Genomic DNA, 18,096 nt, shown 5'->3' on the forward strand with positions numbered 1-18,096 from the left:
GAAACCTGAACGGAAACCTCTGGAGATTTTGCGCCCCACCCAAGGTTTCCGTGCGGTTCCCGGAGGTTTTTATCACTCTCCCTACCTGCTTCCACTACCTGCAACCTCCGGCAACCACCTGCAACCTCCGGGAACCGCACGGAAACCTTGGTTTGGGCGCAAAGTCTCCAGAGGTTTCAGTTCAGGTTTCCTAAGTGGGACAGGGGCATAAGGCAGCACCTCCACTGCCCTGATGTTGGCTATGTTATGGAGGGAGTGCAGAGAAGGTTCACCAGACTGATTCCTGGGATGTCAGGACTGTCTTATGAAGAAAGACTGGATAGACTTGGTTTATACTCTCTAGAATTTAGGAGATTGAGAGGGGATCTTATAGAAACTTACAAAATTCTTAAGGGGTTGGACAGGCTAGATGCAGGAAGATTGCTCCCGATGTTGGGGAAGTCCAGGACAAGGGGTCACAGCTTAAGGATAAGGGGGAAATCCTTTAAAACCGAGATGAGAAGAACTTTTTTCACACAGAGAGTGGTGAATTTCTGGAACTCCCTGCCACAGAGGGTAGTCGAGGCCAGTTCATTGGCTATATTTAAGAGGGAGTTAGATGTGGCCCTTGTGGCTAAGGGGATCAGAGGGTATGGAGAGAAGGCAGGTACGGGATACTGAGTTGGATGATCAGCCATGATCATATTGAATGGCGGTGCAGGCTCGAAGGGCCGAATGGCCTACTCCTGCACCTAATTTCTATGTTTCTATGTTTCTATAAGCGTAACTCGGTTTTACACAGTTGCGGGCACTGATTGTGTCAGGCAAAGCAGTGTGATATCACAAAATTGAAAATGACTTCTGCATTCATCTAAAAGTTATAATTAAAATGCAAATTACGGTAATTCTGTGGAACATTTAGATCTCATGTCGAGTATATGAAGTAATCAGTAGAGGTGCACTGTTTCATTGGACAAAAGTTGAATAGGTCTCAGATACACTAAACGGGTCAAACAAGCATTGGAAAGAAAAATAGTGCGTGCACTTGTGGGATGTTTATTAGAGGCTGAAGAAGGGACTCGATCAGAGGAGCACCTTCAGCAACAGACTGGTTCCGCCTTGATGCAGGACACAACGCCACAGGAGATCCTTCTTCCCTCTGGTTATCAAACTGAACAACTCCTCCCCCTTCTGTTGTGGGGTAGACTGACTCCCCTTCCCTCATCCCCCCCCCCCCTCCCCAATCTGTGCACGTCCCCAATCCTTTCCACTCGTCACTTTAATTTCATGTTTCATGAATCTTGTTGTGTTTTCATGACTGTTGGCAGATCAGTTTCCCTCCTGGGATAAATTAAGTTCTATCGTATCACACGTATCGACACAAAACGTCACCCATTCCTTCTCCCCAGAGATGCTGCCTGATCCGCTGAGTTACTCCAGCACTCTGTGAAACGTCACCTATCCATGTTCTCCCCAGAGATGCTGCCTGACCCGCTGAGTTACTCCAGCACTCTGTGAAACATCACTTATCCATGTTCTCCACAGATGCTGCCTGACCCGCTGAGTTACTCCAGCACTCTGTGAAACGTCACCTATCCATGTTCTCCCCAGAGATGCTGCCTGACCCGCTGAGTTACTCCAGCACTCTGTGAAACGTCACCTGTCCATGTTCTCCACAGATGCTGCCTGACCCGCTGAGTTACTCCAACATTTTGTGTCTTTCTTCGGGTGTAAAGCAGCATCTGCAGTTCATTCCCGCACACGTGATTAGAGTTAAATATGGCGTTCAGTCACTGCCAGTAATTGAGCCATACCTGGAGTCAAACATGGCCATGAATTGAGGATAGCGGATATTGCCGTCTTCATCGAGCGGGATTCTGTCAATGAGCAGCTCAAACTCTTCGTCGGTAATCTCCACACCGAACCTGTGGGAAAACAAAACGGGGAAAATAAATTCGCAGTCAAAGGGCAAGTTCACTCTCAGGTCAGCACAAGCCACAAAACTCGTGGCATATGGCAGTTTTTTTTGTCACCAAAATCTGTCTTCAAGATCAAGGGCGCCACATGAATATCAGAGGTTAATCAGGGCTTAGGGGGCTCCTGATCTGAAAAAAATGAAAGAAATTCAATCCATGCGTACGTTCAGCGCGGCTTTTAGATGGAGATCCGTGAAACGCAGACAAGCGAGTCAGATGGGTTTGTGGATTATGAAATTATTCATTGCAGTTACCCACTCATACTAAGTTTTTCTCAGTTTCTTTCTCAGTTTAGACCATAGACAATAGACAATAGACAATAGGTGCAGGAGTAGGCCATTCAGCCTGCACTGCCATTCAATGTGATCATAGCTGATCATCCCCAATCAGTACCCCGTTCCTGCCTTCTCCCCATATCCCCTGACTTCACTATTTTTAAGAGACCCATCTAGTTTAACAGTTTGTTTAAGAAGGAACTGCAGATGCTGGAAAATCGAAGGTACACAAAGAAGATGGAGAAACTCAGTGGGTGAAGCAGCATCTATGGAGCGAAGGAAATGGGCAACGTTTCGGCCCGAAATGTTGCCCATTTCCTAGTTTAACAGTTTAGTTTATTGTCACGTGTACCGAGGTACAGTGAAAAGCTTTTGTTGCATGCTAACCAGTCAGCGGAAAGACAATACATGATTACAATCGAGCCATTTCTACAGTGTATGGATACATGATAAGGAAATAGTGCAAGGTAAAGCCAGTCCGACCAAAGATAATCTGAGGGCCATCAATGAGGAAGTTAGTAGTTCAGGACTGTTCTCTAGTTGGTGATAGGATGATTCAGTTGCCTGGTAACAGCTGGGAAGTAACTTTGCTTGAATCTAGAGGTGTGCATTTTCAAACTTCTATACCTTTTGCCCAATAGAAGAGGGGAGAAGAGGGAGTGGCCAGGGTGTGACTGGTCCTTAATTATGCTGTTGGCCTTGCCGAGCCAGCGTGAGGTATGAATGGAGTCAATGGAAAGGAGGTTGGTTCACGTGATGGTCTGAGCTGCGTCCACAATTCGCTGCAGTTTCTCAATGTTCCCGATGTTGGGGGAGTCCAGAACCAGGGGCCATAGTTTAAGAATAAGTGGTAAGCCATTTAGAACGGAGATGAGGAATCACTTTTACTCACAGAGCGTTGTGAGTCTGTGGAATTCTCTGCCTCAGAGGGCGGTGGAGGCTTGTTCTCTGGATGCTTTCAAGAGAGAGTTAGATAGAGCTCTTAGGGATAGCGGAGTTAAGGGATATGGGGAGAAGGCAGGAACGGGGTACTGATTGGGGATGATCAGCCATGATCACATTGAATGGCGGTGCTGGCTCGAAGGGCCGAATGGCCTACTCCTGCTCCTATTGTCTATTTCTCGCAGTCTTGGATGGAGCCTTTCCCAAACCAAGCTGTGATACATCCTGATAAAATGCTTTCTGAAGAAGTTGGTGAGAGTTGTAGGGGACATGCCGAACTTCCTAAGCCTTCTAAAGAAGTTGAGGCGTTGGTGTGCTTTCTTGGTCGTTGCTTCAATATGGGTGGTCCAGGAGAAGTCGTTGGTGATATTGAGTCCTAGGATTTGGAAGTTTTTGACCATCTCTACTTTGGCACCGTCAATGCAGACTGGGGTATGTAAACCGCAGCAGATACTTCAGATGAAAGAAAATCTACGGGGTTGAAGACAATAATGGCAATCGAGAATGGTGAATCCCCAGCACCAGATATTCTCATCCTTACATGAAGGAATTAATTGATAACATTACAGATTCTATGCTGAGTCTTCTCAAGGGTTTCTATTTTGGAAACTGTTCATTTGAATGTTCTGTAAAATTTCCCCTGAAACTCTGCAGTTTAAGAAATGAATGAGAAAAACAGAGGAATCATAAACCAATTATCCGAACAGCAACCTTTGAAAAAGTAGTTGATAGATTTTGCAGAGATAGCCATCATTGTTCACAATGCCCCACTTCATCGCCTTGGTCAAACTTTAAACTTAAATCTGGGATGGATCAATTTTTGTTCAACAATGGATAGGAAACAGCAAAGAAATATTGGCTTAGATCACAGGATATTTATTGATTTAATTAAAGAAACTCATTACCGAGTGCCGCACTGTTAACCGTTAAACTCAGAGGCATTGTGGTGTAGCAGGGGTAGGTTGGAAGATGACCCTTGCCTTGTTGATGTGTGCAGGAAGGAACTGCAGATGCTGGTTTACACCAAAGATCTTGGTTTACACCGAAGATAGTCACAAACTGCTGGAGTAACTCAGTAGGACAGGCAGCATCTCTTCGAGACACTTCTTCAGACAGACAAATCATAAAAGGTGGAGACGGGAGAAGGGGTCATCACTGGTTGGTGAGGATTCCTTCCCATAGAAAAAGGCACAGAGGCGGTGGTGACAGAAGAAAAGCTCTATTCGGAATTCGTTGAGAGGGGGGGTGGGGGGGGGGGGGGGGCGGAGGGGGCGGAGGGGAATAAAGGTGAGGCCTCTCTTGAAGATGGGTCTCGGCCCGAAACGTCACCCATTCCTTCTCACCTTGCTAATGTGGAGTGGTAAGGCCCATCCTCTTGTATGCTTCATTGACTAAACCAACTAGGTATTCGAGTCCTTAAGCATGCACAGACGTGAACAGTATCCATATGCTATTGCTCGAGCCTTGGATGACTTAGATCCTGGAATATGGTTGACTTTTTCAGGTTTGGGTGGAACGGTCCTCGGTGTCCGGCAGCTCGTTCCATGCACCCACCATCCTTTGTTTAAAAAAGCTACCCCTCAGGTTCCTATTAAATCTTTCCCGCCTTAGCTTCAACCTACGTATGTCCTCTGGTTCTCTATTCCCCTGCTCTGGGCAAGAGACTCCGTGTGTCCATCCGATCTATTCCTGTCATGATTTTATACACCTCTATAAGGTCACCCCTCATCCTCCTGCGCTCCAAGGAATAGAGTCCCAGCCTGCTCAACCTCTCCCTGTAGCTCAGACCCTCTAGTCCTGGCAACATCCTTGTAAGCCTCACCCTATAACCCTATGCACCGGTCCAAATCCAAATGTTCTGGAGAGTCAAGGGTGTTTTATTGTCATATGTCTCAGACAGAGCAATGAAATTATTACTTGCAGCAGCACAACACAATATGTAAACATAGTGCTCGGTAAACAATATAATACTGTACACTGCAAGGGCCAGGAAGCGAGCGGGCAAGATCATCTCTGACCCCTCTCACCCTGGCCACAAACTCTTTGAATCATTTCCCTCTGGAAGGCGACTCCGGACTGTCAAAGCTGCCACAGCCAGACATAAAAACTGTTTTTATCCACGAGTAGTTGCTCTACTCAACAGCCAAAAATCTGTAGCCTCCCTTTGATCTGGTATTTTGTTGGTTCACATGCTTGTTCAATGGTGTTTTATCATTAATGTTTTATTATTATTAATGTTTAGTGTTTTCTGAGTCATTCATAACTGTCACTGTATGTCATGTTGTTACTTGTGGGCGGAGCACCAAGGCAAATTCCTTGTATGTGAATACTTGGCCAATAAACTTACTTACTTATTAAATGAGAAAAAAAAGGACACACACACACACACACACACACACACACACACACACACACACACACACACACACACACACACACACACACACACACACACACACACACACACACAATCTGAAGAAGGATCTCGAGCCGAAACGTCACCCATTCCTTCTCTCCAGAGATGCTGCCTGTCCCGCTGAGTTACTCCAGCAATTTGTGTCTGTCCCCCAAGAATATGCAGTTCAGAGTTTATTGGAGGTTGCAGTGTTTAATAGCATGTTTAAGAAGGAACTACAGATGCTGGAAAAATCGAAGGTCGACAAAAATGCTGGAGAAACTCAGCGGGTGAGGCATCGTCTATGGAGCGAAGGAATAGGTGATGTTTCCGGTCGAGACCATTGAAGCATGATGGTTTTAGGAAAGAATCTGCTCCTGAACCTGGACGTTACTGTATTCAGGCTCCTGCACCTTCTTCTCGATGGCAACAGTGAGATGAGTGCGTGGGTCTCTGATGATGCTGGCTGCCTTTTTGAGGCAGTAACTCCTGTAGATCCCTTCGATGGTGGGGAGGTCAGTACCCGCGATGGACCAGGCAGTGTTCACCAGTTCTATGTTCTACGTTATCTCAATGGACTGTGTTCAGCTGGTGGGAGACATTGGTGTCACCGGCTGCTCTGGGAAACTGGTCCCTACAGAAATCACACGGGATCTCAGAATGGGGTCCAGCGTCTGGGCTAGGCACTTTGGACCTTTTCTTTTGTAAATGGCACCAAAATATGGCAAGGTGCAAAAGGAATGTCATTGTGCAGTGCAGTCGTGACAATAAAGAAGCATTGTTTTTTTGCACTATTATGCTTTGTGTGTTTTTTTATGTATTGTGTTTGTGTGTGTTTGTGTGTGTGTGTAGATGTGTGTATGTGTGTGTGCATATATGTGTGTATGTGTTTATATGTGTGTGTGTTTGTGTGTGTATGTATATATACACACATATATATACATATACATACATACATACATACATACATATATGTGTGTTCTTGTGTGTATATGTGTGTGTGTTTATATGTGTGTGTGTGTGTATGTATCTATGTGTGAGTGTGTATATGTGTGTGTGAATATGTGTGTATATATATGAGTGTGTGTATGTGTGTGAGTGAGTGTATATGTGTGTGAGTGTGTTTATGTCTGTGTGTATATATATGTATGTGTATATATGTATATATATGTATGTGTGTGTGTATATACGTATGTGTGTGTGTATATACGCATGTGTGTGTGTATATATGTGCATGTGTGTGTGTATATGTATGTGGGTATATGTGTGTGTATATATATATATATGTGTTTGTATATGTGTGTGTATATATATGCGTGCATGGGTGTGTATATATGTGTGTGTGTATATATGTGTATGTGTATGTATATGTATATATACACACACTGAACTTTTTTTCATGTTTATTATATTGTTTACAGTGTACTATGTTTACATATTCTGTTGTGCTGCTGCAAGTAAGAATGTCATTGTTCTGTCTGCAACTGATGACAATAAAACACTCTTGACTCTTGACACCATTGAACAATTAAACCACCACCTCCTTTATCCCCTGTTGACACCGCAGAGGAGCTAACCTGCCACCTAGTGGGGAAGCTTGGGACAACAAAATAATTTGTTGGGCTGAAGAAGGGTCTCGACCCAAAACGTCACCCACTCCTTCTCTCCAGAGATGCTGCCTGTCCCGCTGAGTTACTCCAGCTTTTTGTGTCCATCTTCGGTTTAAACCAGCATCTGACGTTCCTTCTCACACAATATAATTTATTATTTGCATCATCGGGAGAAAAGCCGATTCACATCATTCAGGCTGAATTTCTGGTGGTTTCAGGAATGGTGAAAGAAGAATGATTCCAACATATTATGAATGTATCTAATGCTTTAAATGTGAGTGTATCACAAAAAAGTAATCAAAGAAAACAGATGCTGAATCAAAGAAGAGGACCTGAAGAGAGGTTGAGTTGAGTTGGGGTTTGTTTGGCTTGGTTGTGTTGGGTGGGGTTGGGGTTGGGGTTGGGGTTGTCAGAACATACCTGCTCTCTATGGCAGCTCGGAACTCTTGCTGACTGATGACGTTCATCTCCAGCTTGTCGATTTTGCTGCAATCAGTAAAGTATGGATGCAGTGAGAAGAACCAACGTACACTTTGTGTTGACTATATCTCTATCAACGTCAGTACCCAACAAACCCCTGGTCCCTTTCGATTAAACAACTGATGCTTTACAGTTTTACGGTAGACAAAAATGCGGGAGAAACTCAGCGGGTGAGGCAGCATTTATGGAGCGAAGGAAATAGGCAACGTTTCGCGCCGAAACCCTTAAATTCCCGGAATGGCAGGACTGTCATGAACTGAGAGAATGGAGTGGCTGGGCTTGTATACTATGGAATTTAGAACGATGAGATGGGATCTTATTGAAATATAAGATTATTAAAGGTTTGGACACACTAGAGGCCGGAAACGTGTTCCCGATGTTGGGTGAGTCCAGAACCAGGGGCCACAGTTTAAGAATAAGGAGTAAGCCATTTAGAACGGAGATGAGGAAACACTTTTTCACACAGAGAGTTGTGCGTCTGTGGAATTCTCTGCTTCAGAGGGCGGTGGAGGCCGGTTCACTGGATACTTTCAAGGGAGAGCTAGATAGGGCTCTTAAAGATAGCGGAGTCAGGGGATATGGGGAGAAGGCAGGAACGGGGTACTGATTGTGAATGATCAGCCATGATCACATTGAATGGAGGTGCTGGCTTAACGGGCGGAATGGCCTACTCCTGCACCTATTGTCTATCCATGTACCTTTCCAAATGCCATTTTCAACATTGTGATTGTACCTGCCTCAACTACGTACGTCCTCTGGCAGCTCGTTCCATACACCCTTCACCTTCTGTGCGAAAAACTGTCCTTCAGGTTCCTACTAAAACACTCCCTTCTTGCCTTAAACCTATGTCCCCAGGATAGGATATGTCTATTCCTGTCCTGGTCCAATGGATTAAAGCTCTTTTTCAAAGGAATGTAGAGGAATAAATCACTTACTGAAAGGTGGCTAAAAGTGCAAGGAAGTCGGATTGGAATAATCTTGTCAGTTTCGCTTCTATTGCAGTCATTGTGGAACAGAGACTGACACTTCCATCGTTGTTAAACCTAGAAACAAAAAGACGTTTTGAAATAAAATCAGATCATTAATTTACCAAATTAGTGATATCCTTATCATTAAAATCTTGAACTTGGCTGTGGCCCAGTTGTTAGCAATGTAGATTCTGTGTGTCTAGATAAACAGCGAATCAATCTTAATCCAAGGAGTGGGTTTAGTCACTACAGGTATATAATCATTGGGGTGGCATGGTGAGACAGCGGTAGAGCTGCTGCCTTAAGGGCCTGTCCCACTTGGGCTACAAGGTTAATTCCAAGGTTGGCGGGTCTGTCATTTGCTGAGGGAATGGAGCGGTTGGGCTTGTACACTCTGGAGTTTAGAAGGATGAGAGGCTATCTTATTGAAACATATAAGATTGTTAAGGGTTTGGACACGCTAGAGGCAGGAAACATGTTCCCGATGTTGGGGGGAGTCCAGAACCAGGGGCCACAGTTTAAGAATAAAGGGTAAGCCCCGGTTCTCTGGATACTTTCAAGAAAGAGCTAGATAGGGCTCTTAAAGATAGCGGAGTCAGGGGATATGGGGAGAAGGCAGGAACGGGGTACTGATTGGGGATGATCAGCCATGATCACATTGAATGGCGGTGCTGGCTCGAAGGGCCGAATGGCCTACTCCTGCACCTATTGTCTATTGTCTAATTTCGGCCACTGCCTGGAAAGAGGTTGTCGCGGCGTGACGCGGCGTGACGCGGGGTGACGCATGTAGTGACGCGCGGTGTCTCCCTGCCGCCCCTAGATTTTGGAATGTTCAAAATCCTCAGGCGACATCTGGGTGCCTTATCATGTCGTGCGCCCGGTCACACGCTGACGTGTGCTGTCCTGCGGGTGATGCCCGGTGACGCTGACGTTAAATAAACAATTTATTTCTTAAAAAGTTATTGTAGATAAGTTCATTTCCAATGTTATTATTGTACTTGTTATAACATCCTGGCCACACACTCATCTCCCTGCTACCTTCAGGAAGAAGGTACAGGAGCCTGAAGACTGCAACAACCAGGTTCAGGAATAGCTACTTCCCCACAGCCATCAGGCTATTAAACCTGGCTCGGACAAAACTCTGATTATTAATAACCAATTATCTGTTATTTCCACTTTATCATTTTATTTATTCATGTGTGTATATATTTATATTATAGTATATGGACACACTGATCTGTTTTGTAGTAAATGCCTACTATGTTCTGTTGTGCTGAAGCAAAGCAAGAATTTCATTGTCCTATCAGGGACACATGACAATAAACTCACTTGAACTACTTCGGTGTAACCTTCTTGTGTTGTGAAGGCGGGTGACGTAGAGTGTCGTACAACTTGACGGTTTTTAGCATGACTGCAGGCGTCAGTCGCTGACGTTCTCAGTCACCAAAGCGGGACAGGCCCTTTACAGTGCTGTGGTCCCGGGTTAAATTCTGACTATTGGTGCTGTCTGCACAGAGTTTGCACGTTCTCCCCCGTGACCGCGTGGGGTTTTCCCCGGATCTCCGGTTTCCTCCAACACTCCAAAGACGTTCAGGTCTGTAGGTTAATTGGCTTTGGTAAAATTGTAAATTGAGCCCAGTGTGTTTGGTGTTACTGTGCGGGGATCGCCGGTCGGTGGGCCGAAGGGCCTGTTTCCACGCCGTATATCTAAACTAAACTAAAGATGTTTAAGAAGGAACTGCAGATGTTGGAAAATCGAAGGTAGACAAAAATGCTGGAGAAACTCGTGAAGCGGGTGAGGCAGCATCTATGGAGCGAAGGAAATAGGCAACGTTTCGGGCCCAAACCCTTCAACTAAAGATGGCCATTTTTGACCTCAATAAAGGGTTTGATTCCATCAATGGGGCTCCATCAGTCAAACGTACCAGACTGCAGAATTTCATTTCCATCCTGTGACTGCTACCTGTTTGGGTGAAGTCATATAGTCATAGAATCATACAGCACGGAAACAGGCCCTTTGGCCCAACTAGATACCCCCTCACCCTTCTAAACTCCAGCGAGTACAAGCCCAGAGCCATCAAATGATCCTCAAATGGATCAAGAGTCAAGAGAGTTTTATTGTCATGTGTCCCAGATAGGACAATGAAATTCTTGCTTGCTGCAGCACAACAGAATATGTAAACATAGTACATAACGGGTGAAGAAAAAAGTTCAGTGTGTGTATACACACATGCACACATACTCAATAAATAAATAATATAGTGCAATAATAATAATAATAATAGTCTGTTGCAGTTCAGAGCTTATTTACTGTCACGTTTAATAGCCTGATGGCTGTAGGGAAGAAGCTGTTCCTGAACCTGGACATTACAGTTTTCAGGCTCCTGCACCTTCTTCCCGATGGCAATGGTTAAATGATTGTGTGGTCAAGACGGTGTGGATCTTTGATGATGTTGGCTGCCTTTGAGGCAGCAGCTTTGATAGATCCCTTCGATGGTGGGGAGGTCAAAGCCGGTGATGGACTGGGCTTAACCTTGCTAAATGATGGTGTGATTTGACTAGCAACAAAGCTTTTCACTGTTCCTCGGTACACGTGGCAATATTAACCCTCATCCTAAACCTAAAAACTAAACCATTACCAAAGACAAGTGAAGTCATTCACCACTGCCTCGAATGTGTCACACTAGCTTTTGGCTATCTGAGGAAGGGATGTTTTGAAGAGCAAGGTCATGGAGCTCATAGCCAATGAGGTAGCAGGACCCACCCTTCCTGAGATTGAGTTTAGTTTAGTTTAGTTTCGAGATACAACGCAGAAACGTGCCCACCAAGTCCGCACCGACCAGCGATCCCCGCACACTTACACACACCAGGGATATTTTACATTTACACCAAGCCAATTAACCTACAAACCTGTACGTCTTTGGAGTGTGGGAGGAAACCAAAGACCTCTGAGAAAACCCACGGGGAGAACGTACAAACTCCGTACAAACAGCACACTTAGTCAGGATCGAACCCGGGTCTCTCGCTCGGTAAGCGCTGTAAGGTAGCAAATCTACTGCAGCGACACCATGCTGCCCAGTTTACCGCCCAGTTTACAAGCATTTCGGCATTTCACACGATACAAGCAACGGGTCATTTTCAATTGACATTCAAAACCCTTCCCTGCAAATGTAGTAATTAGGTCTACTCCACCATTCAATCATGGTTGATCAATCTTTCCCTCTCAACCCCATTCTCCTGCCTTCTCCCCATAACCCGTACTAATCAAGAATCTGTCAACCTCTGCCTTAAAAATACCCATTGACTTGGCCTCCATGGCCGTCTATCGCAACAAATTCCACAAATTCACTACCCTCTGGTTAAAGAAATTCCTCCTCATCTCCTTTCTAAAAGTGCATCCTTTAAATCTGAGGTTACGACCTCTGGTCCTAGACTCTCCCACTAGTGGAAACATCTTCTCCACATCCACACTATCCAGACCTTTCACTATTCGGTAAGTTTCAAATGGGGTCCCCCCCCCTCGTCCTTCTAAACTTCTTTCAAAGACGAGGGTCATCTCTGTCACACCATGAACCCTTGTCCACATGCGAGAGAGCTGAACGGGTTAGGTGTAGTTAAGTTTAGAGATACAGCACGGAAACATGCCCTTCGGACCACCAAGCCCGCACCAACCAGCGATCCCTGCACAATAACACTATCCTACACACACTAGGGTCAATTGTTTTACATTTACACCAAGCCAATTAACCGACAAACCTCTATGTCTTTGGAGTGTGGGAGGAAATTGGAGCACCCGGAGAAAACCCACAAGGTCACAGGGAGAACGTACAAACTCCGTACAGACAGCACCCGTAGTCAGGATCGAACCCACCGCTGCGCCACTGCACCAGGTGGGCATGTTAGCATGACACAGGTGTGACAGAGAGTAACAGGTATTAGCTTCAGTGACAGAAATGTGAAGCCACTAACTTGTGCTTGGGGTTGTTAAGAATTTTATGTGGCAATCCCCTTTCACTTCGGTCTTGGAAGTTTTTGAGGAAGTCGATGTACTTGATCCCGGCTTTGCTGTTTTCAAGGTTGCATCGTGGAAGGAAAAGGTTTAAATGTTCAGTTTTCAGGTGCAGTCCAAAGGTTCCCAGCACGGACAGAAAGTCTCGGTGTAACACCTGGTAATTCACAAATAAACACAAGACACTGTCAATTTATGCCCGACAGAAATGGTGGGACTGTCATATACTGAGATAATGGAGCGGCTGGGCTTGTATACTCTGGAGTTTAGAAGGATGAGAGGCAATCTTATTGAAACATATAAGATTATGAAGGGTTTGGACACGCTAGAGGCAGGAAACATGTTCCCAATGTTGGGGGAGTCCAGGACCAGGGGCCACAGTTTAAGAATAAGGGGTAAGTCATATAGAACGGAGACGAGGAAACACTTTTTCTCACAGAGAGTTGTGAGTCTGTGGAATTCTCTGCCTCAGAGGGCGGTGGAGGCCGGTTCTCTGGATACTTTAAAGAGAGAGCTAGATAGGGCTCTTAAAGATAGCGGAGTCAGGAGATATGGGGAGAAGGCAGGAACAGGGTACTGATTGGGGATGATGAGCCATGATCCCATTGAATGGCAGTGCTGGCTCGAAGGGCCGAATGGCCTACTCCTTCACCTATTGTTCTCACAGAAGCTGGTATCTTCCAACCTACCTCGTTGCAGACATCGGACTTTTTCTCCATATCTGAAGCACTATAAAGCATTTTCTACTCCCCCCCCCCGCCACCCACCTCTACTTTCAGTCTGAAGAAGGGTTCAGACCCGAAATGTCACCTATTCCTTTTCTCCAGAGATGCTGCCTGACCCGCTGACTTACTCCAGCACTTTGTGTCTGTCTTTGGAATAAACCAGCATCTGCAGTTCCTTCCTACACATAACGTTGAGAAACTATATTCTGCACTCTGGTGCCTCTGTCTCTCGGCACGGACTCGGTGGGCCGAAGAGCCTGTCTCCATGGGGTATTTCTAAAGCCTGCAGTCCAAAAGTCTAATTCTGTCTTGGCATCTTTGCTAATATATGAAGTCAATTTTAAAAATGTGTACAAGTAACAATGGAATAGACAATAGACAATAGGTGCAGGAGTAGGTGAGATGAGGAAAAAGAAATTCACCCAGAGAGTTGTGAATCTGTGGAATTCTCTGCCACAAAAGCAGTAGAGGCCAAACCACGGGATATTTTCAAGAGAGAGTTAGATTTAGCTCTTAGGGCTAAGGGAATCAAGGGATATGGGGAAAAAGCAGGAACGGGGTAATGATTTTGGATGATCAGCCATGATCATATTGAATGGCAGTGCTGGCTCGAAGGGCCGAATGGTCTACTCCTGCACCTATGTTTCTATGTTTCTAAGTAGTCCCATTTGCCCATATTTCACTAAACCTTTCCTATCCACATACTTTTGTTAAGGATCTTCATGTCTTTTGAATGCTGTTATTAGAGCCGGATTTACCATTCGGCTCCATAGGCTGAAGCCTAGGGCCTCGAAATCTAGGGGGCCTCCGGCCAAGCAAGGTGTATAATATTTTTGACACTGTCATAGGCCTTTCTTACATATACTGTCACAACGCACTGCAGTCTCTAAACAACCCTTCAGTAATATACCTTGCCCTCCATTTCAGAATAATAGTGTTTTAAGCCGATAACTCGACACTAGCACTGGCAATAAATAATAAATAAATAAGCGCAGCTTTCCAGCCCCTTATCTCATTGGCCACGCTCTGCAGCAAATCGGTGTCAATCTGGTGGGCTCTTCCATCTTCCTCTAGACGTGGGGGTGGGGGATTGGGAGGGGCCTCACAAGTGGAACACTCTAGGGCCTCCCTTCATCTAAATCCGACACTGGCTGTTATAGTACCCGACTCAACTACCTCCTGTGTCGGAAGAAACTGCAGATGCTGGTTTACACCAAAGATAGACACAGAAAGCTGGAGTAACTCAGCGGGACAGGCAGCATCTCTGGAGAGAAGAAATGGGTGACTTTTTGAGTCGAGATCCTGTTCCTCTGAGTCACTCCAGCATTTTGTGTCTGTCAACTACCTCCTGTGGCAGCTCGTACCATACACCCACCACCCTCTGTGTGAAAAGGATGCCCCTTAGGTTTCACCATTGCCATTGGGAAGAAGGTACAGGAGCCTGAAAACTGTAACGTCCAGGTTTAGGAACAGCTTCTTCCCTGCAGCCATCAGGCTATTAAACACAACAACAAATAAGCTCTGAGCTACAACAGACTATCATTATTATTGCACTATATTTGTTATTTACTGAGTATGTGTGCATTGCTTATTTATGTATTGTATTTATTTACCTTTCTTGTACATCAGTGGAGCTGCACACTAAATCTCGTTGCACTGACGTGCAATGACAATAAAATATATTATTATTATTATTATTATTATTATTATTATTATTATTATTATTATTATTATTATTATTATTATTATTATTATTATTATTATTATTATTATTATGTGTATACACACACTGAACTCTTTTTCTTCTCTCGTTATGTACTAAGTTTACATATTCTGCTGTGCTCAGGAAGTAAGAATTTCATTGTTCTATCTGGGACATGACATAAAACACTCTTGATTTCATCTTGTCCCTCTCAATTTAAACCTATGTCCTCTGGTTCTTGATTCCTTTACCCTGGGTAAAATTAATTGCATTCACCCTAACTAATACTTAATGCCAACAATTCTAAAAAAGATGTAGAAACAAGGATCTGCAGATGCTGGCTTGTACCAAAGATGGACACAAAGTGGGTCCAGGCAGCATCTTAGTTTTTGGTTTTAGGGATACTGCGCGGAAACAGGCCCTTCGGCCTACCGAGTCCGTGCTGACCAGCGATCACACCGTATGCTAACACTATCCCACGCACTAAGGGAAAAGTTACAATTCTTACCAAAGCCAATTAACCTACAAACCTGCACGTCTTTGGAGTGTGGGAGGAAACCGGAACGCCCGGAGAAAACCCACGCGGTCACAAGGAGAACGTTCGGACTCCATACAGACAGCACCTGTAGTCAGGATGGAACCCGGGTGTAAGGCAGCAACTCTACCGCAGCGCCATCTCTGGGGAAAAAGGATGGGCGACGTTTCGGGTCGGGACCCTTCTTCAGACTTGAATAAGATATTGCAGTGCTACGATAGGCAAAGGAATGACTCTTAAATATCGCTTACTTTGCCTGTTCTTTCAATGTCATACTTTTCGAACGCTTCTTTCATGAGGTTGTAGCCTTCCCTGAATTTGTCCTTCAGCCACTTTTCGATATCAAGAGAAGCTTTTCTTTCCAGTTCTGTCTTGCTCAGGATCCGTGCCAGTCCTGGGGAGAAGACTGATGAACAGTTCAGAATTAATGAAAGGCTTGTGTGGACTTTCTCCAAAGTGATGTAAGAAGGAACTGCAGGTGCTGGTTGAAACCGAAGATGGACACAAAAAGCTGGAGTAACTCAGCGGGACAGGCAGCATCTCTAGAGATGACGAATGGGTGAGGTTTCGGGTCGAGACCTTCCTTCAGGGTCTCGAGCCGAAACCTCAGGGCAGAGGGTGGGAGAAAGAACACGGAACACTGCAGATGCTGGAGTCTTGTCCAAAATATAAAGTGATGGAGGAACTCAACGGGTCAGGCAGCGTCTGTGGAGGGAATGGACAGACGACGTTTCGGGTCGCGACCTCTCAATCAGTTTATTTTAGTCAGAAGGAATAGGTGAGCCTTCTTCAGACTGAGAGTCAGTGGAGAGGGAGACACGGAGACAAGGAAGTGTAATGTGTGAAAATGGGTAATCAAAGGGTATGAGATACACTTCCTTTTCTCTGTATCTCCCTCTCTCCTGACTGTGCTGGTGCTGGCTCGAAGGGCCGAATGGCCTACTCCTGCACCCATTGTCTATTGACTCTCAGTCAGAAGAAGAGTTTCAACCTGAAACGTCACCCATTCCTTCTCTCCAGAGATGCTGCCTGTCCCGCTGAGTTACTCCAGCTTTTTTGTGTCTATCTTTTGTACACAACCATAACTAAGAACAATCAAAACAAGCTAGAAAGGGTGCCGAGATATTTGAGGCTGTTCATGTGGTAGGAGCAGAATTAGGCCATTCGGTCCATCGAGCCTATTGCACCATTCAATCATGTCTGATCTACCTTTCCCTCCTAACCCCATTCTCCTGCCTTCTCCCCATAACCCCTGACACCCGTGCTAATCAAGAAGGACGTTGCCAGGACTCGAGGGCCTGAGCTATGGGGAGAGATTGGGCAGGCTAGGACTCTATTCCTTGGAGCGCAGGAGGATGAGGGGTGATCTTATAGAGGTGTACAAAATCATGAGCGGTATAGTTCTTGTAGATGCACTTACCCAGAGTTGGGAAATTGAGAACTAGAGGTCATTGATCTGATTGAAGGAATAGGTGACACAGCCTACTGTCCCACAGCCTACTGTCTCCGCCTCTTCCTTTCTTCTTCCCGCTCCCCCACCCCCCCCCCCCCTAACCACCTCCACATCAGTCTGAAGAAGGGTCTCGACCCGAAACGCCACCTATTCCTTCACTCCACAGATGCTGCCTCACCCGATGAGTTTCTCCAGCATTTTTGTCTACCTTTGATTTTTCCAACATCTGCAGTTCTTTCTTAAACATAGGTCTGATTGGATCGCATGCAAATCAAAACTTTTCATTGTAACTTGGTACAGGTGACAATAATAAATCTAAATGTTAACCTAAGATGTAGATTGATGATTAAAAAAAATGAATTTAATCCATTTTAAAATAAGCCTGTAACGTGGAAAAAGTGAAGGGGTCTGAATACTTTCTGAATGCACTGTAGTACAATTATGGGTGCTGAATGGTCAGCATGCACTCAACAGGCTGAAGGGCCTGTTCCTGTGCTGCATCATAGAGTCAGAGCGTACAGCATGGAAACAGGCTCTTCGGCCCAACTTGCCCACACCAGCCAACATGTCCCAGCACTAGTCCCACCTGCCCGTATTTGGCCCATATCCCTCCGAACCTGTCCTATGCGTGTAACTGGCTAACTGTTTCTTAAACATTGGGATAGTCCCTGCCTCAACTACCTCCTCTGGCAGCTCGTTCCATACACCCACCACACTTTATGTGAACAAGTTACCCCTCAGATTTCTATTAAAGCGTTTCCCCTTCAATTTAAACTTATGCCCTCTGGTTCTCAATTCACCTACTCTGGGCAAGAGACTCTGTGTGTCTACCCGATCTATTATGATTTTATCCTTCTATGACTCCATGACTCTTCTTGGTATCTTGGTTCTTGGTCCTCCAAATATATTCCAAATGGAATTTAAACTGGAGGTGGCGGAGGGTGGACTTAATCAAAAAAGGTTCTTGGTGAAGAAGAGCTACCTTAAATATAGTTGCGTCTGGTTGGGTTACTATGGTAGGGTGAAGACTATTCCATGCTTTAATTG

General features: G+C 45.2%; 1 protein-coding gene across 1 annotated transcript in view; it reads right to left on the reverse strand.

Annotated features, from left to right (window-relative positions):
* The window catches only part of LOC116971587 (EF-hand calcium-binding domain-containing protein 6-like), an 89,129-nt gene that overhangs the window by 39,616 nt on the left and 31,417 nt on the right, over positions 1-18,096 (reverse strand). Inside the window, exons 8-12 of the mRNA XM_033018821.1 lie at positions 15,848-16,002; positions 12,595-12,791; positions 8,593-8,700; positions 7,598-7,663; positions 1,794-1,904 (exon numbers count right to left, since the gene is read on the reverse strand). Of these exons, the coding sequence (XP_032874712.1) occupies positions 1,794-1,904; positions 7,598-7,663; positions 8,593-8,700; positions 12,595-12,791; positions 15,848-16,002 (637 nt within the window). The remainder of the gene's footprint in view (positions 1-1,793; positions 1,905-7,597; positions 7,664-8,592; positions 8,701-12,594; positions 12,792-15,847; positions 16,003-18,096) is intronic.

This window comes from Amblyraja radiata, chromosome 3, assembly GCF_010909765.2.
Source record: "Amblyraja radiata isolate CabotCenter1 chromosome 3, sAmbRad1.1.pri, whole genome shotgun sequence".
Lineage (NCBI taxonomy): Eukaryota > Metazoa > Chordata > Chondrichthyes > Rajiformes > Rajidae > Amblyraja > Amblyraja radiata.